This window comes from Juglans microcarpa x Juglans regia, chromosome 3D (genome assembly GCF_004785595.1).
Source record: "Juglans microcarpa x Juglans regia isolate MS1-56 chromosome 3D, Jm3101_v1.0, whole genome shotgun sequence".
NCBI classification, from domain to species: domain Eukaryota; kingdom Viridiplantae; phylum Streptophyta; class Magnoliopsida; order Fagales; family Juglandaceae; genus Juglans; species Juglans microcarpa x Juglans regia.
The window spans coordinates 35,588,831-35,616,064 of NC_054598.1; the positions used below are offsets into that span (position 1 = coordinate 35,588,831).

At 35.0% G+C, this 27,234-nt stretch overlaps 2 protein-coding genes and 1 long non-coding RNA gene across 5 annotated transcripts; 2 read left to right on the plus strand and 1 right to left on the minus strand.

The window, feature by feature from the left end:
* Positions 1-5,875: 5,875 nt before the first annotated feature.
* On the plus strand, positions 5,876-10,487 carry LOC121256725. The gene is made up of 3 exons (XR_005939054.1): positions 5,876-5,887; positions 10,061-10,066; positions 10,355-10,487. It is a non-coding gene; the product is annotated as an uncharacterized LOC121256725 (long non-coding RNA).
* On the minus strand, positions 10,444-12,811 carry LOC121256724 (zinc finger CCCH domain-containing protein 15 homolog). Its single transcript, XM_041157598.1, has 2 exons — positions 12,633-12,811; positions 10,444-10,965 (listed from the first exon to the last, which is right to left on the minus strand). The coding sequence occupies exons 1-2, from the start codon at positions 12,729-12,731 to the stop codon at positions 10,831-10,833; spliced, it is 234 nt and encodes a 77-aa protein (XP_041013532.1). The 5' UTR covers positions 12,732-12,811; the 3' UTR covers positions 10,444-10,830.
* A 4,859-nt stretch (positions 12,812-17,670) lies between these two features.
* Positions 17,671-26,192, plus strand: LOC121256726 (proline--tRNA ligase-like). 3 transcript variants are annotated; one of them, XM_041157600.1, is made up of 12 exons: positions 17,671-17,902; positions 18,617-18,676; positions 18,784-18,837; positions 18,942-19,002; positions 19,154-19,230; positions 20,139-20,188; positions 22,315-22,397; positions 23,497-23,567; positions 23,672-23,828; positions 25,334-25,476; positions 25,553-25,651; positions 25,924-26,192. In XM_041157600.1, exons 1-12 carry the CDS (start codon positions 17,864-17,866, stop codon positions 26,017-26,019), a joined length of 990 nt encoding a protein of 329 aa, XP_041013534.1. In that variant the 5' UTR covers positions 17,671-17,863; the 3' UTR covers positions 26,020-26,192. The 3 variants fall into 3 exon arrangements, with proteins under 3 accessions (XP_041013534.1, XP_041013535.1, XP_041013536.1); XM_041157601.1 differs by having other exon boundaries at positions 23,672-23,807; XM_041157602.1 differs by lacking the exon at positions 23,497-23,567 and having other exon boundaries at positions 23,748-23,828.
* Positions 26,193-27,234: the final 1,042 nt, after the last annotated feature.

A 27,234-nucleotide genomic window follows, 5' to 3' on the forward strand; every position in this document is an offset into this window, starting at 1 on the left:
CCTATACGGGGGTGAAACATGGTATACGGCCCAGTCACGGATATAATGGTGGTTTATAACCCTATCATGGGGGTGAAACATGATATACAACCCATCCACAGGTATAATGGTAGTTTATAACCCTACCACGGGGGTGAAACATGGTATATGGTCTAGCCACGGATATAGTGGTGGTTTATAACCCTACACGGGGGTGAAACATAGTATACGACCTATCCATGAGTATAATGGTGGTTTATAACCCTACACGGGGGTGAAACCTAGTATACGGCCCAGCCACGGGTATAATGGTAATTTATAACCCTACCACGGAGGTGAAACATGGTATTTGTCCCGCTGTGATGCTCCTATATAATAAAGATGAGATCTCAGTTTATAATATGTCTAATGATTTTTGAATAAGAAAGTTTTTCTCAAACTTTCGCTTTGATATTTTGTACCAAGTTTCGTTTATGTATTTTGAAAGTAAATATGTTGTTTCTGCATTCTGAACGTAAATATTTTGTTCTGCATACCGAATTTCATAAATGCTCATGTTTACATGCTAGTATATGATCTCTGCTTGCTGAGTTGTTGATAACTCACCCCTTAATCTTCATAATATTTTCAGATGACATTGATCGTTCAGCTGAGGATCAGTATTAGAGTTTGTGGACAAGATTAACTGTGGATAGTTATTGGGTATCTCGTGGTACTAGTGCTGCTGGTGGATTTTATTTATTTAGTAGGTTGTTTTCAATATGTTTAGACGGATTATGGAGACTTATATCAATTCTATTTTTATTCTAGTTTGTTAATTGAGACATGAAAAGAAATTGATATTTTATTTGGGTTGTTGTATTGAGGATCTGGTATGTGAGTATGGTGGTTTATTAATTTGAAGTATTTACATTTGTTTTGGAGTTTTGAAAGTATATATTCATGGATTTGAAAATATATTAGTATTGTTGGAGTTGATTATCAGGTGTTAGGAGTTAACTCCCTAGACCTCCGGGGTCGGGTCGTTACACGTATAGCCTTCTTTTCCTACCATTTTACATTTCATCTTGTGCAAAGCCTCAAATGCAACAATTACATTATCAGTTATTAGTCTATTTGGGACAAAAGCAGATTGAGAAGGTGAAATAATACAAGGAAGCACCTTTTTTAATCTATTGGCTATGACTTTAAAGATGAGTTTGTAAAGAACATTACAGAGGGAAATTGGCCTGAACTCAGTCACTTTTGTAGGGGCTTTCTTCTTTGGGATAAGTGCAATGAATGTGCTACTTATGTCTCCCCAGTTGCCATTTGAGTTCAGGATATTCAACACAACTTCACGTACCTAGGGTCCCACTATTGACCAATGCTTTTGTAAAAACTTGCAAGGAATCCATCTGGTCCTAGGGAGCTTAAGCCATTCATATGGAATAAAGCTTCTTCAACCTCCTGTTGGGAATAAGGTTTGGATAGCATCTCATTTTGTTCTGTAGCCACTCAAACCTCCATGGTTGCATGATGCAGGGCTGCTGGGGTAAGAGGAGGTAAACAAATCTGTGAAGTGATCTTGAAATAATTTGCTAATTCCCTCTCTCAAGCTGATTACTTGTCCATTGCTGTCAACTAGTTTTTTTTATCCCATTTCTTTTTCTCCTATATGAAGCACACTGGTGAAAGTATTTTGTGTTTATATCCCCATCACCCAGCAATCTCTATTTTGCCCTTTGCTTCCACTTGATACTTTCAACTTCAAGAATTATGTCCACCCCTTGTTGAACTTGTTTGATCTCCTCAGTTAGGTGGCCTATGTTCCTTTCCTGTAATTTAAAGGATAGGATAAATGAGTCATTAGAACATTGGCATTGGATTGGTCATATCCCATGGTTCAAAATTTGACTAATATGTAACTTTTTTACTTTTAACTAATTACTCAAAACTTGAAGTCTACACTGGATTGGTTATCACACTCTCTATAATAATAAAATATTATTATTTTTTATTATATATATTTCTTTAATTAATTTATATTTTTAATTACTTTTTTATTTTATTTTCATAATCTCCAATAACTTCCAACAATCATATTCATTTTCATTTTCATAATATAATAATCTATAGTATAACAATCTCATATTTAAATAAAAATCTCATATATACAATCTAACACTGCCAAGTATTATAAGCAGTTCAGTGTGTTGGAAGCAAAACTAGGAAAGGGTCCATCATTAACTTGGAGGAGTATGTGGGGAGTTGTAGATTTGCTGAAGGAGGGCCTAGTGTGGAGGGTGGGCAATGGTAAGAGTATAAAAATATAGGGTGACAGGTGGATACCAAAACCATCCACTTATAAAGTTCAATTTCCTTTTAAATAATTCTCAGTTGAAAATAGGGTGGAAAAGTTAATTGATGAGAATAAATAAGTGTGGAAGGAGGAAGTAGTCAAGGAGGTTTTCAGTGAAGAAGAAGCTGAGATTATTTGTGGTTTGCCTATTAATAAAATGGGTGGGCCTGATAAGTAGATATGGGCACCTTCAGGAAGTGGGATTTTCTGTGTGAAATATGCTTACCATTTCGAAATGCAGAGAAGAAAGCAGATACAAGGGGAGTCATCTAATGTAGTTAATGGAAAAGAAGGGTGGTGTAATATTTGGAGATTAAAAGTTCCAAGGTTGATAAGATGTTCATATGGAAAGCTCTTAATAACTGTCTGCCAACTAGAAGAAATTGGTTTAGGAGAAAGGTGGTAGAAAAACTCCAATGTCCAATTTGCAACCAAGAGGAGGAAACCATTTGTCATGTGCTTTGGAGTTGTGCTACAGCTATGTCTGTCTGGGCAGAAGGTCGTAGTCCAGTGCAGAAATGGTTCTAAGAGGAAGTGGATTTTGGGAGTGTGTGGATGAAAATGGCACAAAGATTGAGTGAAGAGGAGCTAGAACTAGCTGCTACAGTTTTGAGGAACTTATGGTTGAGAAGAAATAGATTTATCTTTGAAAAGCAATTCACTAGTCCTAATATTATCTTCAAACAAGCTATGTCGCCTCTTGCATAATTCAAGGAAGTTAATTGTGTTGGAGGTCCAGTGAGTAACCACAACAGTAGAGAGTTGGTGAGATAGAGTGAGCCTAGATATGTTGTTTCAAAAGTTAATTGGGATGTTGCCTTTGTTACAAAGAATAAGAAGATGGGAGCAGGGATTATTATTAGAGATCAACTTGGTGATGTTTTGATTTCTGCATGTATGCCAGATCACTATGTTATGTTTTCAGCTCAAGCAGAAGCTATAGCTCTTTGGAGAGCTTTAAAGCTATGTGAAAAAGTGCAGGTGGGCAGAGCTGAGTTCAAAGAGGATGCTCTGAGTGTGGTAAAGACTGTAAATAAAGAAGATGATAATTGGGAATGGGAAGGCCAGATCATAGAAAATATAAGAGGAATGCTAAAGAACAGACCTCATTAGACTGTTAGTCATTCGTATAGAGAGGCAAACAAGGTTGTTGATTTTTTAACTAAGTTTGTTTTAGATGTAGATGAATAAATTGTTTGGATGGAAGATGGCCCTGAGGGTCTCTATAGTATGATTTTACAGGATAAAGTTGTTATGGATACTTCTTTATTGAATATAGATACATGTCTGTTTAAAAAAAAAAAAAAAAAAAACAATCCAACATTGCGAACACTACCTTCTATAACCTAACAATCCATCACAAATATACTTGCACACAAATAAGAGTCACAATCCAACATTGCCTGTTATATCTCATGCAGAGATGAAAACGAGCCAAGTGAGAAAATACATGTATGCTTCACAACATGTTTCACATATAGTATTGCTTCACATATAGTTGAATCAAAGATGGTATTGCTTCACATATAGTTGAACCAGAAATATAGAACACCGAAGATGGTATTGCTTCACAACAGGTTTCATCACTTGAACCAAAAATATATAACACCCAAAATATAAATGTTTCATCAGTACAACATTCACATATAGTTGCTGCCCACAATCATAAACACCCATATTTAAATTCCAAAATAACAAAAAGCCACAAAATAGCATAGACAATAATTGTTGTCCAGACAAATGTATCTCAACCACGTGGCTGCCCAACTACTAAAACCAATTGTAAAGTGTTTAATTACAATATTAAGTGAATAAGAACAATCTCAAAATATTACACTAACAAAAGGCTATGCATCTTCGAAAGGTTGAGATGGAGATGGAGATGGAGATGGAAATCGCTTCCTTGAATCCTCGAAAATCTCTTTTTGAAAATTCAAGAAATACACTTGATGCATTTCATTCATAGCAGCAAGATCTAATTTCATTATCTCCATATCATTCTTCCTTTTTTTCTCCACTAGTAATTCAGCCCTATCAGAATTCAAATTGATGACCGCTTGTCTTCTTTCAAAAGTGCATGACTCTATCATTTCTCATGCTAGTTAAGGCCTCAACAAATTCAGCATCGGAAGCTTCTCTAGCCTTCCTCTTTCTCTCCCTTTCTTTCTCAACCTTATTACCTAGAAGGCTCTCAGAAATGACCTCTATGTTGGGCGTTTCCCATGTGATTTCCTTCTCGTTGACAACATAGACATATGTTGCTGCCATTTTGGTTAGTGTCAATAATGTTCCATGTTGTAAGTGGCATTCTCAATTTCTCTATACATGATTTTGATTCTTTCAATCTAAATATGCGAAGTAGTGAGAATGTGAGAAGAGAATTTCATAAACAAATTTTAGAATTGATGCAGTTAGAAACTCATACATTGTCCTGTTTTGTCGCACCACTTGGATGTAATGATTCTACTTGGGCCACAGTAGCACAAAACTTATTTGTGCATTTTTTAGATCACCGACCATCAATTGGTCAATAAACCTCCAAAATGATTTGTCATGCTAGGTTTTTTATATTCATTGTAATAATCGCTAATTCTCTCTTACATTTGTAAAGAGTTTTGATCTATCCCATATATAACATCTATACTAATGTTGAGCCAAGCTGATACGAGGAGATTGTCCTCCTCTATGGTGAAAGACACATCGTTATGTTTTCTTACGAGGTGACCTTTTTTCACCTTCCAATTGTGTTGCTTGGAGTACAACATTATCATGTCTGCTAGCTATTGGGTGCTAGAGATACCTTGTTCACTACTTTGCAATAGGGTGTTAAAGAATGGATCTTTATCAAATGTGGTGTTTATCCTTGATTCAAATATAATTATACAAAATCAGATCTAGACTCATAATTTCACTGAATTGTAAAAACAGATTCTATAACATCTATAAGTTGGATGCTCAGTATAAACAAATAGCAATTGCTATAAGCACTTGCTCAAACTGCAGCTCAAACAAAACATATACATAAAACAATTGGAATGTTAAGAAGGAAGGGGCTATTAGAAGCTACTAATCCAAAAAAAAAAACAAAAACTGTACCATTAGTTCTTGTTTACAGACTTGCATGAGTTTCCTTCTAAGGATATTTGATGAGTTGGATAAATGGTGATTGCATGAGTTCTCAACAACCATTATCGGTTTCATATGAAGTCCCAACAAAGTTCTGACCCTCAATCACAATTAATAATATGAGAGCACCCAAGTAACTTTAATTGAACATTAGCCTTTTGTTAAGAGAAGATGGTACTGCTGAAAAAGTAATGTTGGTAGAGAGGAAAGTAGTTATAGGCTATAGGGACAAACGAAGATTCCAACTTCTCCATTGCTTGTGCGCATCTCTAACAAGGAGGTTATTAATAAGCACTTAAAAATAGATGACTGCATTTAGTCTAAGACATGGAGTGTTTTGATGTCAAAATATTTCTAAGAAGGATTAGTAGTGAGAAGAAAATGGCACCCACAGATCAGAGATCCACTATCTAAACGAAAATAACAATGAATAGAAACTTGGTATATTGAATAAAATGATTTTTCAAGTTAAGGAATGATTAATATTGAATAAAACTTGGTATATCACCCCTTAGGCCCTTGAAAATAAAATAAAAGTTCATAAGAAATCATTTTATTCAATATACAAAGCTTCTATTTCAAATCATTTTATTCAATATACAAAATCAGATCTAGACTCATAATTTCAATATGCTCAGTAAACAAAGTCTTTAGTAAATATTTGATAACAAGGTGAAGTTCAAACTAGGCAACACAAAATTTGCAACATTTGAGCAACAAATTATGCTACTGCTATCATTTAAAGACTATGAGTATTGTGTATTGCTATGAGTATGTTTCGGTTTATGCATATTTGAGTATGTTTCGGTTTATGCATATTTGAGTATTGTGATGGTGGACTGTATATTATCTTTTGAGATAAAACCAGTTCTTGCACCTTATTTCTCACTGTGCACCTTGGCTATTATTTTTCTTATTCTTTTTGGTTTAAGCATTTCAAAGCCTTGTTGTTGCCTTAAGCACAATCAATGGAGCTTACCCAAGATATCAAGATTTTATTAATTTCAGTTCTTCATTTTTTAATTGTAGATCATTGTCCATGTTGAATTGTTATAATCCACTCACCTTGATCTATATCTAAGAAGCTATGCGAATCTTTATATGTCTTCATTGTCCATGTTGAATTGTTTTATTGGACTTGAAAATTTAGTAACTTTTATAACTCTTTGAAAATTTAATATTTTTCAAGAATTGACACACAATTTGATGATGGCCCATTCTCCACCACTGTATACAAAGTGGTGGAGGAGAAGGTTGTAATAGCACCCCAATGCAACATTGTAATGTTATAGTCCAAGCAACCCCCAATAACCGTGAAAAGAGGCATCCTTAAAAAAAAAATTCAAAGTAGTGCATCTTTCATTGTAGAAGAGGATAACATCCTCGTCTCAGCTTGGCTCAACATTAATTTAGATGCGATAAAGGGTACTGATCAAAAGTCTACTCAAATGTGGGAAAGAATTTCCACATTTTATCATAAAAATAAAAAACTGACCATTGCCAACCGTTTTGAGGGCTCTTTGATGAATCGATGGTCCACAATTCAAAAATGCACAAATAAGTTTTGTACATATGTAGTACATGTAGAGTCATTGCACCCGAGTGGTGCAACAGAGCAAGAGAAGGTATGTAGCATTGTCCTTAAATTATGCAATTATGTAGGACTAATTATACAATATTCCTTCACCTTTGTAGACTCGTTCAAAACTTTCTCTTAAAAAGATTGGATAGATATATTGGTAGTTCAGCAAAGTAATTATTCCAAAAGCATTGTTGACCTTCGAATGAATCACGTCTGATGAACCTACGATGTTGAGGATTACGACAAGGTGAATAAGATGCTCCCTCGGATATCATTGCAATTGCTTGCATCATATCCAACTCATGATCAGAATAATCATCATATTCAATATGATCAATATTTGAATAGGGATCCATAGCAAATTGAGGGAAGAAAAATAGAAGAATTGGAAGAAGAAAGTTTGGTTTTTCATGAATATAGATAGAGGATGAGTATATTTATAAGGTTTAATCCTTAACTATTAGTTACAACTAAAAAGTTGGCAAAAGAAGAAGGGTTGTCAAAAATTAGTTTATTAGTTTTAATAATTATGGATAGTGATTAGTTGGTACAAGAAGTTGTGAGAACTTGTATTTGTTAGTCTTTTAGAATTATGGATGTAATTATTGGGTAAAAGAATAGTGTGAAAATATTTATTAGTTTAAAGATATCTAGTTGTGATTGTTGGGTGGAAGAAAGGCTGTCATGATGTGTTTGTTGGCTTCACAAAATTCTAATTTGATCTTTAACTATTAGCTACAACTAAAAAAGTTGACAAAAGAAGAAGGGTTAGCAAAAATTAGTTTATTAGTTTCAAAAATTGTAGATGGTGATTAGTTGGTACAAGAAGTTGTAAGAACTTATATTTGTTAGTCTTTTAGAATTATAGATGTGATCGTTGGGTATAAAAAAGAGGATAACCAAATACAAGTTCTCACAACTTCTTGTACCAACCAATCACCATCTATAATTCTTGAAACTAATAGACTAATTTTTGTCAACCCTTCTTCTTTTGCCAAATTTTTTAGTTGTAGCTAATAGTTAAGGATCAATTAAAATTTTGTGAAGCCAACAAGCACATGATGATAACCTTTCTTCCACCCAACAATCACAACTAGATATCTTTAAACTAACAAATATTTTCACACTCTTCTTCTTCTACCCAACAATCATATCTATAATTCTAAAAAACTAACAAATACAAGTTCTCATAACTTCTTGTACCAATCAATCACCATCTATAATTCTTGAAACTCATAAACTAATTTTTGACAACTTTCATTCTTTTGCCAACTTTTTTAGTTGTAACTAATAGTTAAGGATCAAACCCTATAAATAGACATATCCTCTAACTACATTCATCAAAAACCAAACTTTCTTCTTCTAATTCTTCTATTTTTCTTCCCTTAATTTGCTATGGATCCCTTTTCAAATATTGATAATATTGACTATGATGATTATTCTGATCATAAGTTGGATATGATGCAAGCAATTGCAATGATATTCGAGGGAGCATCTTCTTCACCTCGTCATAATCCTCAACGTCGTAGGTTCACTAAACATGATTCATTCGATGGTCATCAACGCCTTTGGAATGATTATTTTGTTGAACCACCAATATATCCACCCAATCTTTTTAAGAGAAGGTTTCGAATGAGTCTATAAAGGTGAAAGAATATTGTATAATTAGTCCTACATAATTGCATAATTAAAGGACAATGCTACATACCTTGTCTTGCTCCGTTGCACCACTCGGGTGCAATGACTCTATCAGTACTACATATGCACAAAACTTATTTGTGCATTTTTTAATCGTGGACCATCGATTCATCAAAGAGCTCTCAGAACGGTAGACAATGGTCGGTTTTTTATATTCATGATAAAATGTGAAAATTCTTTCCCACATTTGAGTGGACTTTTAATCAGTACCCTTTATCGCATCAATGCTAATGTGGAGTCAAGCTGAAACGAGGAAGCTATTCTCCTCTGCAATAAAAGATACACCCCTTTGAATTTTTTTTTAAGGATGCCAATTTTCACTGTCATTGGAGGTTGCTTGGACTACAACATTAGAATGTTACGTTGGGGTGCTATTATAACTTTCTCCTCCACCACTCTGTATGAGAATAGTGATGAATGATTTATCATCAAATTGTGTGTCCATCCTTGAAAAATATTAAATTTTCAAGAAGTCAAAAAAGTTACCCAATTTTCAAGTCCAATAAAGCAATTCAAGATGGACAATGAAGACATATAGCAATTCAACATGAACAATGAAGACATATAAAAATTCACGTAGCTTCTTAGATATAGATTAAGGTGAGTGGATTATCGCAATTCAACATAGACAATGATCTACAATTCAAAAATGAAGAACTGAAATTAACAAAACCTTGATATCTTGGATAAGCTCCATTGATTGTGCTTAAGGCCACAACAAGGCCTTGAAATGCTTAAACCAAAAAGAATAAGAGAAATAATAGCCAAGGTGCATAGTGAGAAATAAGGTGCAAGAATTGGTTCTATCTCAAAAGATAATATACAATCCACCATCGCAATACCTAAATATGCATGAACCGAAACATAATCATAGCAATACCCAAATACGCAATACCAAATTTTTGACACAACCGTAGATCTGTGAACAAAAGTTTAGCTAATTTCATACTGAAAATGATATGTAGCAAACCAGTTACCCAAATCGCAATTTTCTTGTGACAGATTTGTGGAGGAAATTGCACAACCTTCTAGACGACAATTCACTGGCAAGGAAAGGGGTTCAACACATCAATGGTCCCCTTGCAAAGCAAAACACACGGTGATTCAATCACTCGATGAAGAGAAAATGGGAGAAAATAGAAAGGAAGAGGGAGAGGAAAGCCTATACAGAGAAGAGGGAGAGAGAAGCGAGGAAGAGAGATTACCATTTGGACTGGAAGACGATGACAACGTGGACAATCGACGAAGACAAGGGGACTTACAGATTGAAGAAGAGCCTGCAAGGTATCTTGTGCTGGGGAGCTTTCGGGATGAAGAAAGAGGGAAAGAGAAAGTGAGAGGTAGATGAAATAATAAAATACACTTATCCAGCGTGAATAGTAACTCACCAAGTTTAGAGACCACCCAAGAATTATTGTAGCTCAAGTGTTAGCTTTGGATCATTGGCTAGTCCAATGTGAAGGTCTTTTCTCACATCTAGCTAAAGTTTGGACTTGCATTAGCATTTAGCTAGGCCATTGTCAATGCTCTTAGGGGTTTAATTGGAGCCATTGGGAATGCTCTTATGGGTTTAATTGGGGCGCACAAGTTCAGACATTACCAGTTTATGTGCGACCACCAGATGGAAGAAATAAAAACTTGGGAGAAATGATAGAGACATTCCATCTCCAATCTAAATGACAAAGATGAGCTGGGCAAGAAAGAAAACAAATAGAAGTGGGCTACACTGTTTTTTGTATTTTAATCATTCAGAGCATGAGAAATCTTTTTACTTTTAAGTTATGTATGCTTTGCAAATCTTTTACAGGGCAACATTTCCACACGAGCGTCTATAAGTGATAATGCGGCCATTGGCTTTGGTATTGATGATTGAATACAATGCTTCTCTGGCATGTGGCTCTTCATGAGAACCTGTGAATACATGCAGACTATTGTTCCCAGCAAAGCACGATACCTTACATACTCAAAAAAAAAAAAAAAAAAAAAAAGGCAGCATAACTGAAAAGAAAAGCAAAGCAAGATAGGAAGTCAACATCATGAAAAGAATCACTAAAAGTCGAACTTGGATATAGATATGAATCATATAATTCTTCGCAGGAGCAACTCAATAATGGGTGTTATCAAACACCCAAGGCTCATGCACAAACAGCTCACGGCCATTCATCTGGACTGTTCCTGCAGCGATATCCTCTTCACGTTTTCTAGCTGCTTCAGCTTTTCTAGCTGATGCATCAGAATCCTGCATTAAAGTACATACATTTTAAAAAACCATTAGAAATGTGAGTGTGACTGGGCAACGAATCCTAAAGCAGGTTAAGGAAACCAGATTGAACAACCAGACACTTCAAAACATACAATGCTACTTAACCATCCTAGTCAGTTAGGCAACCATGTTCAAGATAACATTTAAGTCTACAAATATGGTTCACTGTGTTTGCACAATATCTAATTTCTCGTATCAGTTCAGATGTGAATTGGATGGTTTAACACATTGTAAAAACCTTGTGAGAAGCATCAGGGCACAAACCATCTGAAGATCCCTGCTACAGATTGAACACTGCCGACAGTGTTCGATATTATCTTCCCATGATGGCATAGAAATGACATGATAAATCACTGAGATCATTAATGGTAAGCCCCTAATGATCTCCAAAAAAAAGATTTTAGGTAAGCACCAGGCAGAATTGAAATTAGCAACCTAGCAGTGCCTCAAGAATCTACCACTTCAATCAGCCAATATGGTTTCTCTTTGTCACAAGAAACAGCATCATTGGATCACCTGTGTATGTTGGGGCTAGAGGCAAACTTTTTTCTCCATCTGTCAATTTTCGTTTGTACTTTAAAGGCCCTTTCCAATATTTATAAGTTCTATTGCACCTTCCTTTTTGTTTTTGGATCAGTAAAAAAGAATTTTATTGATGAGAAATAGGCATAGCCCAAGTATCCAAGAAGTATTTCACTTTCTAGCAAGATAACTCAGAAATTTCTTCATAAAAATGTAGGTCTAATGAGATGGTTTGCTTCTTTGGTTAAGAAGTGAGATTAGTGGGTCAGGGTGGTATGAGAACTGAGATCCTAACATCAAAAGCCACATATGAATCATAAACTTGAAATAGAACAATCAAATGAGCAACTAATCGGAAGATGAGTGGTAAATACACTTTCTCTCCTCGATTAATGGGTTTGCATCCCACAACACTCATATGGTAGTGAAGCAGTAGCAGAGTCTATAGGATTAGTGGGGTAATTCCCTTCTCAAAGTCTGCCTTCTCAGAGCCATTGTTAGGGGTGGTCTCATCCCTTCCAGCCCTTTACCTCCAAAAGAAAAGTTTCTGCTCCCTACTTCCTTGGGAATGTCACTCATTATTGGAGGTATGTGTACGTGGCTCTATATCAATGGAAACATTTGAAGCGCCTACACCATATCTCAACTAAATGCGTATAGTAATATAAATCTCACCCACCAATACCACTTCTCCAGCATCTAATCTAAGCGTCTATAACTAAAGAGATATATCAACCGGGCCAGATGCTAGTCTTCCTTATTCCAAAACCACCGCTATTAGTAAATTGCTACTAGTCTAAAGCTAATTAACGTGAATAAGAACAGTAATAATAGCACACAAGCTACGATTCCCGAAAAAATATGCAATATCATCCAAATCAAAATATTAATTAATAAGAACACGACAAAAAAAAAAACCCTAATTCTCCGTTTTCATGAATATGAACTCCTCAAACGGCTAACAGGAACACCATGAAGCAATTATCACAGTAAGTGTAACGAATTGGGGGGATAATACGACCTAAATAAAAAGTGGAGAAGGAAAACCCTAGCGGAGACCTGAGAGAAAAAGATTAAAAAATAATAAATAAATAAAGAATAAAAAAGGAATCGGATAGGACCTTCTGACGTTTCCAAAAGAGGAACTGGGCCTGCGTGATGGCATTGGGTTTTGGATTCTGATTTCCCTGCTTTTCCTGCTCTTCTCCTTCCGCTCCCATTCTCTGTTCTTTTCTTCCAAACGGATCGTCTGTGCGATGGCGTGTCGTGGGACTGTATTATGGAACTCGGTCAAGTCTAAAATTACCCACGTAACGCAGAAATATCTATCAATTTATTTAAGTACCCATTTTTGTAGGTTAGGAATGTAATGTATTTTTCATAAAATAAACCTGACAAGAAATATTATATTTTATAAATGAAATTACAAGTTTATTTTGTAAAAAATATGTCTAATAAAATATTTTTCAAAAATATTAAATGAATAAATTCATATCATAAAAGTAAATTTTATTTTAGAAAGTCTGAAACTAAATTAACTGCTCCTTCTAATCTTGGTCTGCCTGCTCGTATTTATCATTCTCATCTGGGTGGTTAAAAATATGAAAACAAACTAAAATGAGTTGCAAACTCAGCAAGGAATCCATCATAACGTAAACATAATGAACATAAGATTTTCATAAAAGTTTTCATGCTGAGAGTTTTAATTCATGACTGTTTATACTGATGTTTATGTTATGTATGACTAATTTATCTGAATTAACTGACTGATCTAACTATTTTATCTGATTTAACTGATTTATCTGACTGACCAACACACTTAATCCCGTGTGCAAGGTTGCACCGGCCCCACGTCCCGCAGCCACGAGGGGACTTGCTAATAGTATTCTGGCATACTATGGTGGACCACGCTTGAGCCCGTGGCTTGCACATCCACACTGAAACTGAACTGCATTAGTACCATGCATCTGAACGGTCATCTAATTAACTGATCTTATCTTATCTTACACTTAAACTTAAGATAGCTTACGTGTCTTATACATGAGATGCATGATATATTACATACATAATTATAATTTTTGAATTTGAACATGATGCGGAATGACATAATTGTATGCTATGCTGGATGACATGTTTGCATATGACATGAGTGGTGCATAAATAATGGCTGAAAATGATCTGGCTTGTATAATACTTATATATAAGTTAAACTGTGATAATCGTAATTTGTGATCAAATTACTTATCTCGCTGCGCTTCTTCTTAAATATCACTTCGTAACTCGACACCTATACGCAATAATAACTATCATTAAATCTGTTTGGGAACAATATTTACTAATATCATACTAAATTAAATTCACAATCTAAAAGATAGTCAAATAAATCTTTTGTTTGACACAAGTGTCAATGAAGGTATTTAAATTACTTAAATATTAATAACATATTATAATTTAGTAGAATACTTGAACTATTTTAAAATAAGTCATAAAACTTTAATTCTTACAATAAGTTTCATTTCTTAACATAATTATTAAATCTTTTAAGAAATTTAATAAATATTAATATCATTTAAATATTCTTAACATATTTCTTTATTTTTCTATTTAAAGTATAACATAATAATTTTATTAAAATCCTACTAAATTGACAAAGAAAATATTAACTAAAATATTAGGCTCAATAGTATACTTTAAAATATATTTCCAATTCTTTAAACATTTTCTTATAAAATAAGTCTATGATTAATATATTTATTTAAGTAAAAATTTATCTTTAAAATATTAAGTTCAACATCATAGTGCAGCCCATAAAACTACTAAACTTTAGGATAAAATTATCACAAAGGTAGAGCCCACGTAATAACACAACTCAAGCCCATTTCACAAAACTTTACATGAACTTAAAACGTGTGTTTAAAATTTTAAGGGCTGAATTGGAATTGCACCTAATCAAGGCTTCTAGAGATTTCTACTTAAAGCTGTCTTGGAATGTTTAAAGGGAAGTTTTGTAAATTCAATGAAAAACAAACATGCAAAGCTTTAATGAAAAGCAGATTTGGAAATTTGTTAACGCAGAAATGAAAAGTTTAATTGAAGAAAAATGGTATCACGCGATAAGAAGAAACCAACTCACCATGAAAGGAAATTGATGCGACAGATCAATGAAGACCAATGACTGTGAAACTGAAAATGGGCTATGAATATCATGGAGTTCAGAAAGAGAAATGACTTAGTCTTAGTAATACTAACTGAGAATCAAAAGAACATAGAGAGAGAGAATGGCGGAGGGAAAAAACTTACTGAGAGGAGGAGCTGACGTGCGGCAGCTCTGGGTGGCTGGGGAAAGGGTGGTTTGCTGCGGTGGCTGCTGGTTGCTGGGAATGAGGCTGCGGTGGCTACTGGACAGAGTAAAAGGCTTATGCGCAAGTGAGTTTCTTCGTATTTTCGTGTGTTTAAAGCAAAGGGTTTTCGTGGGATTTATAGACGATGGGAAAATGAACAATTACTGATAAGATTTTAGAGTTGGTTCCGATTTGGATTTACCAAATTAAGGGATAAGAATGAGTATGAGGTTAGGATCATAAAAAATCAAGAGATGATGTTCGATGGAGATATGAAAAACTAAGATTTAAATTCAAACCAAAATTCTAGTACGACGTAAAATCTAATAAAATCTAGTAATAATTATTAGAATTAATAATAAAACAAAACTCTAGTAAATTCAAACAAAATTATAATAATAATTATTAAAATTAATAAATATAAAATCTGATAAGATTATTAATATAATAATAATAATAATAGTAGAAAGAAAAAATAACTAGAACATCTACTTATATACCCTAAATCTATGACTAATATGTTACACATCGTCTCTCTCTCCTCGACTCTCTCTCTCATCCCTCATCATCTCTCTTCTCTTCTCGGCTATCTCTCTCTCATCACCTCTCTCTCTCTCATCCATCAGTTCTCTCTCGAATCCTTTTCACTCTCAATTCACTCATTGAAACGATGTGTTTGCTGCCCACGTCAGGTGTGCACCAGATATAGCAAAACAGTGGCTACTCCCAAAAATATTTATTGACGTTAATATGACAGCACTATTCCAACAGACCTCACACGCATTGCATTATTAAAATCTTGTACCACCAGTAGTACTATTAATTTTTCCCAACACTTCATCAATATTAATTGCATTCATGGTACGTAATTGGCCAATAGACATATATAGCAAATTAGTTTATTAGACAGGAATTGGGATTTGTTTTATAAGTTCAATATAGTTGATCTATTTATAATATCGGATTAATCAACTTTCAATAATTATTTTGAGATCTTTGATCAGGAAATTATAAAGTACTGTTTACTTCTATTTCTGAAAAAATGAATATTAACATCATTGCTAAAAATATATAAATACATCGCCCAGGTTTAACTTGATAGTAAACTCAAGTCTTGTTTGAATAAAATTAGATCATCCACCGCTCCTTATAAAGTCTAACCACGTATGAATTCAATTTGTTTACACACCCTTATATTAAATTCTAACAATTTTTTAGAGATTTCTTAGATATCGATGGGTCATAGAAAACATGTTTTAGTATTATTGGTGCTGATTTTTCAAGTCAATGGACATCTTCTTCATGTCCACCGCCTTCATAATTAATCAGTGCACAACATTTCAAATTTAATGACTTGACCATCAATGTTATGACTTTTCTTCATTTCGTCAATGACAAAAAAAATTATTTCAAAGCAGTCGCAATCTTATTTTTCTATATATAAAATATATACACAATAATGCAGAAATTTGATTGATGTAATTGCAAGTGGTAGACATATTGTAGTAATCCAAGTTGTAGATATTGTAGTAATCGGAATATATTTTATACATTTTCATTTAAATAGGAACCAAAACAGTGTCAATCTTTTTATTTTCTTAGATATCGATGGGTCATAGAAAACATGTTTTAGTATTATTGGTGCTGATTTTTCAAGTCAATGGACATCTTCTTCATGTCCACCTCCTTCATAATTAATCAGTGCACAACATTTCAAATTTAATGACTTGACCATCAATGTTATGACTTTTCTTCATTTCGTCAATGACAAAAAAAATTATTTCAAAGCAGTCGCAATCTTATTTTTCTATATATAAAATATATACACAATAATGCAGAAATTTGATTGATGTAATTGTAAGTGGTAGACATATTGTAGTAATCCAAGTTGTAGATATTGTAGTAATCGGAATATATTTTATACGTTTTCATTTAAATATGAACCAAAACACTGTCAATCTTTTATCATTTTTTCTACCCGTAAAAATATGGTAGATGTAATTAATTGCAAGTAATAGATCACATAATCAATGTCCCATTGAAGACGGGCTCGACCACTATATATGAGACAGGCCCCTTGATATTGAAAAGACAGCGTCAAGAAAATAAAATTAAACAAATAAAAATTAATTTTCCACGAATTCAATTTGTTTAGGTAACCTTATAAATTCCTAACATTTTCCCAAATAAGATATGGATGGTTAGTAGAAAACATGCTCATTACTGTTGCTGATGATCTTCTTCACGCCCACAACCTGCTAAGTCAATGCATGACTTGGAAATTAAGCACCTTTAGGTATGTTGATATGAACGTCCCATAGAAGATGGGCATTGGGGGGTTGACCACTATAAATATATTGTCTCCCGAAAGCTCCTTGGCATTAATATGGCAGCGCTATTCCAACAGACCTCACACGCATTGCATTATTAAAATCATGTAGTTAGGGCTGTGCATAATGGGCCGTAAGCCCGATCCGTCCTAAAGAATCGACTTCTCCAACCTGTGAAAGACGGGTTCATCGGGTCATTAATATGATACTGGGTTTTACCCATCGAATCCGTCGAAACCGACTCTGAGCTGAAGACGAAAACACCTGAACGAGAACACTATCTTCTCTTCACTGCGGAAACCCTAGTCACTGTCACCGTTCGCCGTCGTCGATCGCAGAGGTCATCACTGACGGGTGTGCTCTCTCTCTCTCTCTCTCTTGTTCTAACTTCGAGCTTTATTTGATGCTATGTGTGTGCGTGCGTGTGTTTGAGTAGTGAGGCATGCATGGAAACCTTTGGGTAATTGTTTGAAGGGATATTTTGTAGGGAAATTTTTCATACTTCTACATGCAACGGTGTCGTATAAGCTGTCAGTCCCAAACGAACTTGGCGTCTCCGCTCCGCAGTCTCTGAGTCTAACCTATATTCTGCAAATTATTCGCCGTTCCATTTTTCTAGTGCTTTTTTTTTTTTTCCCCTCCCAAGTGTGGCAATTGGCACCCAGAGGACGGAACTAAGCAATGGGTTATTCCAAGGATCAGTTGCTCGCTCGCTTACAGGTTCTTTTTGCAGCACCCCCCAATTTCGTTTTTTTCTTGCTGTATTTCAGCCCTCTTCTTTCTAGTTCAATTTAATCTGGGTATTCTTCATGTTGGCTCAGAATTCAATTTCCATGTTCGATTGGTGATTTCCGAGCTATATTTTTTGCTATTATTTAAATGAGCAAGTTCCGCTGGTAACAGAATGAACTACTTTTCGCTTTGAAAATTTATATGAGTTAGAAGAAGAATGATCTTGTTGAATGTTGTGATACTTGGCTGAATTCTGCAGTGTTTTATTGGAACTGTGACAAGCGATTACTTTTTTTTTTTTTATAGTTAATCAAAAATTTTATTCATAGGGGCCATTATAACCGAAAGTAGAAAATGATGGACATTTAGACCATTAAAACCGAGGACCCTGCCCATAAGAACAAGGTTTTAAAAAAGAGAACTTTACGCTCATCCATTGTTCTCTTGCGATCCTCGAAGCTTCTATTATTTTGCTCCTGCCAAATGCACCCACACATACATATAGGGGCCATCTTCCATATTGCTTCCACTTCAGGCTTGCCTTGGAATCCTCTCCAGCTTGCTAGAAAATCCACCAGCCTACAAGGCATAGGATTTAGTTTCATGCGAATCTATGCGGTTCAGGTTATGCCAATGGGCCAACGGATTTGTATCATTTGGTTTGTTTTCTTTCAAGAGGCTAATATGTTTGGTTTTTTTTAGGAGCTTAAAATTGAGTTCTCCCAGTATGAACATCCTGTTGTCATGAAGGTAGAAGCTCAGGTAAAACGGTACTGATAAAAAAACAGAATTAAAAAAACTGTGCCGTATTCCTTCCTCTTTCATATGTACTTATGGTTTCTGAATCAAGAATATGTATTTTCTGGCAGGAAAAATATGTTAGAAATACTGGCGGTGGACTGAGTAAAAACTTATTTTTGAAGGTATGATAGTTTTAGACTTGCTGCTGCAAAGTGTTAAATTTGGGCGTTTTTCTCTTGGTTGATGTAGTCTGTGGCCCAACACCTGGACTTGTTTGTATATACAGGACAAGAAAAATAGATTCTATGTTGTTTCTGCTCTGGCAGATACTAAAGTAGATCTGAAAGGTATATAAATCTACACCTCATCGCATATGGGCAAGTAGATTTTCTAGAGATGCTTGCCATCTCTGAATTCCTATTGGGTTGGTCTTGCTCTTATATTGCTTCTATTTTTGTGGGCATTGATGGAGTTACGCGTTTCTTCAAAATTGAGCAGTTCTATCTCAAAGGCTTGGTTTGGGGAAAGGAGGTTTGAGAATGGCTCCTGAAGAAGCATTAGGTGAAATACTTCAGGTTGGTATAAGACTATCAGTTCAGTTCCTGCTACATGCCCCCTGTTTTGTGCCTACAATGACACGTTGCACCATTATACTGCTCATTCCCTTTCAAGTTAGTTTTTCTTTTTGCTAATAATTCCATTCCTCCGCAAATACTCCCTACATGTGAAGCATATTTAGCTCATATCTCTTCATGTTTGAAAATATATAAATTCTTTCTTTAGAGGAACCTTCGAGATGCAGTCCTGCATGCGTAAGCTCTCTCTTTCAAATAAAGTTTTCTCTCACATATTGTGCATAGTAGTTTTCAACTTTTCATTGAGGAGCTATAAAGAGGTAGAGCCCTAGTCTGATGGCAGATTCAGTTCCTTTTTGTGATTGACAAATCCAAGCCTGATGGATTGACCGCATGCTAGTTTGTTTTTGGCTAGGGTGGCTAATATATGTCTATTACTACAAAGGATGACCATTTTCTTTTATCAGTATTATTGAATTATTTAACCCAAATGCTTTCTGTTATGTGTATCTGAAGTGTACAACCCCAAGGGGTTGGCCCACGTGGTGAAGGCCTTGGTCTTGGGTATCACTCTCTTCAAGGTCCAAGGTTCAACACCTCATGGGTGCAAACAATCATTTGGGGCCACACCCCCTGGTGAAAAGCCAGCGATTTAACCAGTTCCATGTAGGAAAATTTTCGAGAGCGCAGTGCACGTGACCGGGGTTTACTCTGTAGGGGTGAGTCCAAATGGCCCTGCCTTGGAGAGGTTCCCCGACATAAAAAAAAGAAAAAAAAGAAAAAAAAAAAGTGTATCTGAAGTGTACATTTTTAATATGATTTATTTGGCTCAATACTCAGTACTACTCATTGATTTGACTGTAATCTGCTCCCTGATTTTATTGCTTGTGTTTTTTTGTTTTTGGAAGGTACCTTTGGGTTGCGTTACTCCATTTGCACTTATTAATGATTCAGCAAGGTATGAAGTAATTGTTAGTCACACTGGAAATTGAACTTCTTTCTGTATACTTTTTGTTCAGACATGTCATAGTACTGTTATGTATGCCTTGAAGTTACATTTTTGCAAAATGATTCATATTCTGTCGAATATTTTTTTCGTTGTTGGAGGCAGTGCATTGAAATCTGTATTAATGTTATTTTTTTATTAAAAAATTCTCCACTAAAGGGAAATTCTGGAGACTTAATGGGAACCTTTCTATTATTGGTAGGAAGGTCTCTTCTTTTTTAGGGTTTTTAGATCTTCTGATTTTTGTTTGTAGTTCTCAGGCATTCTTTTTGTGCTCTTCCTGTATTTAAATTTCTTTAATGAAGTCAATAATTAGAATAAAGAGCAAGCATTTTTACTATCACTAGACCAATACTATTTTGTGCAGAGACATGCTTGTGAGGATAGAATTTCTCGTGTGAATATCGTAATTTAAATGGTTTCATATTTTACTCGCTGGCTGCCCCAAATGACATTGTTCTTCCACAGTAGTGTTTTCATGTGAATTTTGTAGAAGCTTCTATCTTCTTCTTATCTCCTAGTGATGCGATTAATTGTAGATCTGGATTGAAGGATACATTTCTAGCTTTATGAGGCTGAGCAATGTACCAAAGCGAAATTGGATATGCTACATAACAGTAGACTGGTTGCACTGCCTTGTAATAGATCTACTGACCTTTGGCAAATTAATGTCTTCCCCTTTAGTTATTTTACCTCGATCTTATAATAACAATGCCATTTCATTAAAAATTACATGCGAGCTGTATTTTTTAAAATAAGAATAGGGCATAGCGTACCAAAATTGTGGAAAAGGAGACGCAATTAGGACACTCATAAACACAAGAATAAAGACTGAAGTGATGCTAGCTGGTGGCAGATCCAAGTGGACTGTAGGCCTGCTTGGTTTAGATGGCTTCTTAGATGCTCCAGTGTCACCTAGGAACACAGACCACACACCTGCGGCTCAGGTGAAGGACACTTCATGGCGAACCTTTTCGAGATAGATAATGGACTCACTCAGTGAAATGTAGGTTTTATTTGTGGCTCATGATTGGGAGGTTGAGGCCTTTATTGGGTTTTTTAATCTATTGTACTCCATAAGTTTGAGAATAAGAGTTGAACACAAACTGCTTTGGACTCCATTCAAGACAGGGAGGTTTAATGTCCATTCTTTCTATAATGTTCTTGTCCCTCATATTACCAACTTTTTTCCATATAAAAGAATGTGGAAGACTAAGGTACCTCTAGGAGTTGTGTATATTGCTTGGACAGCATGACAGCATATATTGGGAAACTTGTATTTAATGGAACTAGTGTCCATGATTTTCTTGTTTCTTTTTCTAGTTCCTGACATGTAATAGGTTCAGTTTTTGTATACTTCCTGTTTACTTGGCTTTGCCTTGTTACTTGTCTACTTATAAAATAATAATAATAATATTAATTCATAAAAAAAGGACATATGTTGGGAAACTTATCAAAAAAGCATATCTTGGGAAGATTCTTACCATGAACAATATGAGAAAAGGACACATTGGCGTGACTTGGATTATGCCTAGAAGCATAGTGGACCTTCTTAACTTATCGGGAGGATTAGGTGGTAGTCCACAAATCGAGGAGCTCAAGACTTTCTTTAACGCTCTCCTTATGACAGTATCCATAGACTTTAATGGGCTTCATCTACATGACTATCTTGTATCTATTTCTATTTCTAAGAAGATGACTTTCTTGCGCACAGCTCGTTGTAAGTGAAATGCACCATCGAGCATTTTTAAATGAGATGATTATTACTTATAAGAAAAGGCTCCCTTTTTGGTTTCATTGATTGTCATTGTTGAATTGGTTTTGGTACTGTAGAATTGTCTTGTCACTCAGTTTTTATTCTTTAGTTAGGGTTATGGGTAATTTGCTTGTAATCTTTCTGTGCCAGACTTTCATGTGCATTAAACCTGAATTAAGAAAAATTCCCACGGATATCATGTAACTTATATCATGTAACTTTTAACTCCCTTCTCTCTCTATCTATCCCTACGGTCCTTTATTTGCAATATTTATCTGTATATTCTCAGTTTCGTCTTATCTTCTGTCTTTGCACTGTGAAGACATGTCTCCCTGTTGCTGGATCAAGGTTTTAAAGACAAGGAGCACTGCTTATTCCACCCACTGTCAAATGACATGGCAATATGTAAGTTAGAAGGGGTTTGTAGAAACAGAAAATCTCTGGTCATTTTTTTTATCAGATATAATTTCAAAACCACTTTCATCGTGGTTATTTAGCGTGCTAGGTTGTTTAACATGTATCTTGCAAAAGGGTTTTGAGGGTATAGGCAAAAAAAGAGAGGAGATTCTACTTATAAAAAGAAAAAGGAGGCTCTTCTTGCACGGGTCTAGTAAAAATCCCACTGAATACTTCCATTTTGGATTTGCACAGTCTCTGCCACACATACATCCTTACAATTAGCAATACCATACGACTTCGGGTAAGATATCTTCATAGGCTGATCCCACAACACACATTGTTTCAAAAGCCTAACATAGAACCAACACCCGCCACAAATCTGATAAATTTTGACAAAGAATATCATCACCTCCGTTGTACCTCCTTTATGGTATAACGTCATAAACATTTAACCAATAATAGTGGACAATATATGAAGTTTGTTATGTGACAAGTAATGCCCCATCATTCCATGATCCCAAGAAACTCCATGGTAATCTTGCCTAGTTCTTTTGGAGTATAAACTCAAAAATGTAGTTTGAACTTTTCTTGGGTCATACAAGATTAAAAAAAAAAGATATACACGTCAGCCTTTTATGTTGCATAACATGACTTTGTTGTGTCAAGAAACTAAATTGACTCATTTGAAGAAAACATAGGAGTAACTTGGATGGAAATTCTTTTATAGATAGAACTGAAATCGGGGGGTGATTTCAAGGAACAAGCTTATACTTTAGGGGAAAAAAATTTTCATTTAGTTTCATAACAGATTGAAGAAAATGTTACAGCTACAGAAATTCATATGTACATACATAATGGCAGCTATTTATCTATGACAAATTATGGGAAGTCAACCCCTTGTGTTTTGTATGTGAGCTCCATAAAAACCTTCTGTGAGGGGTAGCATTACTCAAAAGACTTTGAGTTCATTTTCAACTGTTACCCGCTCTGCTTACTTCACAACATTTGGGTACATGGGAGGCTGCACCAGTAAATGAATTTATTGGTAAAGATACATGCATTTTGTTTTTTATTTAGCCCCTGACACTTGGTTTCCTACTTACAGCTCTTAATGTCTGTGAGCTCGACAAATTTCTAAGATTAATTGGCAGAAACTCCTCATATGTTGACCTGGAGGTGATTTGGGATTTTTTTTTTTAATGTAGGTTCAACAAATAATGCTTTATTTTTTTGTGTGATTTAATCTTTTTTTTGTTTCTTTTGGGTTTTATTTTTTTCAGGCTAATCCTCCTGTAGGGAAAGACAATCCTCCTGATCTAGCTGATCTTGTTCCATCTGATTCTATGGTTGTGCCAGATCTCCTGGAAAAAGCAGCTTCAGTTCAAGGTCCTACAAAAGATCATGCTGTTTCAGTTAGTAAGTCCATGGAAATTACTGGTACCTTTTTTCCCCAAAATATGATATTGCTACCCAATCATGTGCTTGAACAAAGATAAATATATGAATGCTCGTGTATTTCATATTTTCCCTAATTTGGAGGACTATCTGCATGGCGAAGATGCAAAACAATGCAGTTACGAGAATGATAATTTCTTGTATTGTTTTTTGTGGCATTCATTGTACATGGTGTGCAATTGTATAATTGAAAATGAGCTAATTGTCTTGATCGCATATGAATGTTTTTAGACGTGGTGAATTTGCTAAAATCTTCTTTAGCAGTTGCCCTTGCTTCTCCTATATCAGCTGGGTTATTCTTTCAAACATGTTATCACATCTGAAAGGATTGTACGAACCACTGGGGCCCCATATTATTGCTGGGTTTTATGTTGCTGTGCTGAGCGAACAATTGCGTTGGTGTGGTATGTGCAATTTTCTTTATGGGCCATGAGGGGCTTAGGGAGACGATTCCACTTGAATACAATATGGCATTATAAGAAAGGGGTCTATGCAAAGCCACTTGATTTATGCCTGGAAGCAAGCATCTTAGTCAAACAATCAGAAAGTAAAAAATGTTAGATTGGAAATTCATGAGGCATTGCATTCTCAGATAAAAGTATCATTTTTTCCTCCCAGGTGATGGGGGGAGGCAGCTGTATACAAAGTCTTCATCTTAGATTTCCTCCCAGGTGTTGCTCATTAATCATCTTTGATACTTGGGGCTCATTTGGATAGTGAGATAAGATGAAATGGTTTTAGATGAGTTGAATAAAATATTGGTAGAATATTATTTTTTAATATTATTATTGTTTTGAGATTTGAAAAAGTCGAATTATTTATTATATTTTGTGTGAATTTAAGAAAGTTGTAATGATGAGATGAGATGAAATGGATTGAGATGGTTTCTGTATCCAAACGAGCCCTTAAATTGGTTTGATATGCATGGTGTTGAGTAATCATTTTCAACAATTCAAATTGGTTTAAGTTTTTTCAAGTGTGTTCTATTCAGCTAGACCATTGTTCTCTGACATGCCAGTCACCAGATTGATTCCAGGGAAAGGCCATTTCCTAGTTCCTCTTTTTTTTTGTCCCCAAATAGTGATTGTGGTATTCTAGCTACTGTCTTTCCTGATATAGGATGTTCATACCAATATGCCAATGTGGTGATCTCTGCACAAAGCAGCATAAATGGATGGATGTGATGTCTAACCTAGACCTGTGCGCCAAATACATGTCATATGCAACTTAACAGTGGCACATGCAACCTCTGCAAGTTAATCAATGCACCACGCAACTTCCTTGAAGCTGCCCATTTATGTTCCTTTTTAGATCGGACTCATCTATTAGGAGTTTTGATAATTATTGAGTTGAATATATTGTCAGTTTTTTGAGGAAAAAATATTCTTTTCTTTTTTTTTTGGTTGGGGGGGGTGTTTCCAAACTTCATCCCAGAATGTTTTGTTCTTAATCATTGTAACCTAATATACTAATTATTTTTTATGCAGTAAAAAGTGCTGAGCCATCCAGAAAAGTGAAAAATGTAAAGGGCAAACCTGTTGGTAGCGTGCAACCATCCAACTCGTTCAAAGATGTTGGGCAATATGTGGAAGAGATACTGGATAAAACATCAGCACTATTACTTTCAGAGGTAAGCATTTTTTTCCTGTTCTTTTTTTCCGCAAAGAGATTCTTCTGGATTGTGCTAGAGAAATCAAATCATACAGATAACTGAGGACACTATTAAGCAACATGGAGAGCGGCTAGGAGCTGTTGTATCAAATTGTATCAGAGAACGTCTTAGTGCTGAGTTGAAGGCTGATACTGTAAGTATTTAGATACAGCAGTTGTATTTTTACCTTTTCAAACATTTATTCTTTTTCGGAAAAGGAACAGTCAGTCATGACACCGTTTTCTTTTTCAAACATTTATTATTTATCCTTAGTTTGAAAAGCTGCAACTGATCATGGCAATTTTATAGAACACATGGCTTGCATGTTGAGGCATCGGTTCCTTGCATTATTATTGGTCGTGATTGTGGAAAGCTTTTTCATGTAATGTTATGGTTCTACCATGTTCATGATTATCATTATTGCAGAGGTCATACCTGAATGCAGCATACACAGAAGGGTTTGGTGTTGCTTGCATGATGTTCCAGAACACTGGTTCTCACAATCAGTTCAGGTGTTTGTGAACTTTGAAAAAAAAAAAAAAATACAAGGGGAGTAAAGGTGAGCAAGGAATTAAGCTGTTCAACTTTCCTTGCCAAACTTTCGATTGTTAAAATGCTAATTGCTTTACATTCATATATACATTCGATAGAATATGTACTCGCTCAACTGATTGTTATCCATGATTATTGATATCTGTCCACTGGCTTTGGATGTTTTGGATTTTATATTCCTTGATCTGTTTTCATGGTGATAAATGGATGATCCATGTCATGACCTTGGCTCCCTTGATGGATTCCACGACAGTAGCTAGCAGAAATTAAGTGCATTTCGAGAGTTAATTACCTTTTGATTAGTTATGTGCTTCTAATTTTATGTAGCTGGTCATAATGAAGTATGGATTCTTGATGAATGAATAAATCAGTATGCTATTGGCATCAAATTTTATCTTATAAATCAGTGTGACATTGGTATGCTTTTTCTTTTTCTAGTTAAGGTAGTTTTATAGGATGTATGATCCAAGTTATAAAATGAGGGGGTTGAAACCCAACTAAACACAATCCGAAGGGGAAAGGGGAACCAAATTAGTGCTTACTATTATCATATTTTCTTGGCTAAAAGAATCCTCACTCTACCAGCTTCAGTGGTTAAGTGTTGTTCTGTAGGTTTGGATAGTGAGATGAGAATTTTTGGTTTTAGATAAAAGTTTAAAATATTATTTTTTAATATTATTATTGTTTTGGGATTTGAAAAAGTTGAATTGTTTATTTTATTTTATATGGAAATTTGAAAAAGTTATAATGATGAGATGAAATGAGACTTTTGTGTCTCATCCCACATGCCAAACCTGCTCCCGCGGCTGTGCACTAGGGGAGAGATCTTCACCCAGTACTCACACAACTTATCATAGTATATTGAGCGATGGAGAGATCTCCCTGTATGAGTTGAGTTATTTGTGGACTACTTCTATTTCCATGAATCTTGTCAAGTTGACTAATTATTATTTGAAAGTAGTATATTAGGTGCTAGATTTACATAAATTTTTATTTTCAATAATTAATATTAACTTGTCCAAACTAAAAATACAACATGCATGCATGTATGCTTAGATGTACATTAATTTTCATCTGCAGAACGTAGATTAGTCATACACTACACATCAATAGAAATTGGCAATGTACCTACCAAATGCTACAAGATCGACCTCCCATTTCATTGAAATTCCCAATCCAAATGCT

Coding starts and splice junctions, on each gene's coding strand:
- LOC121256724 (XM_041157598.1), bottom strand. CDS start 12,731: ATGGGAGCGGAAGGAGAAGAGCAGGAAAAGCAGGGAAATCAGAATCCA. Junction 10,966..12,632: donor TCTTTTGGAAACGTCAGAAG/GTCCTATCCGAT, acceptor ACTTTAATGCAG/GATTCTGATGCATCAGCTAG.
- LOC121256726 (XM_041157600.1), top strand. CDS start 17,864: ATGGGTTATTCCAAGGATCAGTTGCTCGCTCGCTTACAG. Junction 17,903..18,616: donor AGTTGCTCGCTCGCTTACAG/GTTCTTTTTGCA, acceptor GGTTTTTTTTAG/GAGCTTAAAATTGAGTTCTC. Junction 19,003..19,153: donor TACTAAAGTAGATCTGAAAG/GTATATAAATCT, acceptor AAAATTGAGCAG/TTCTATCTCAAAGGCTTGGT.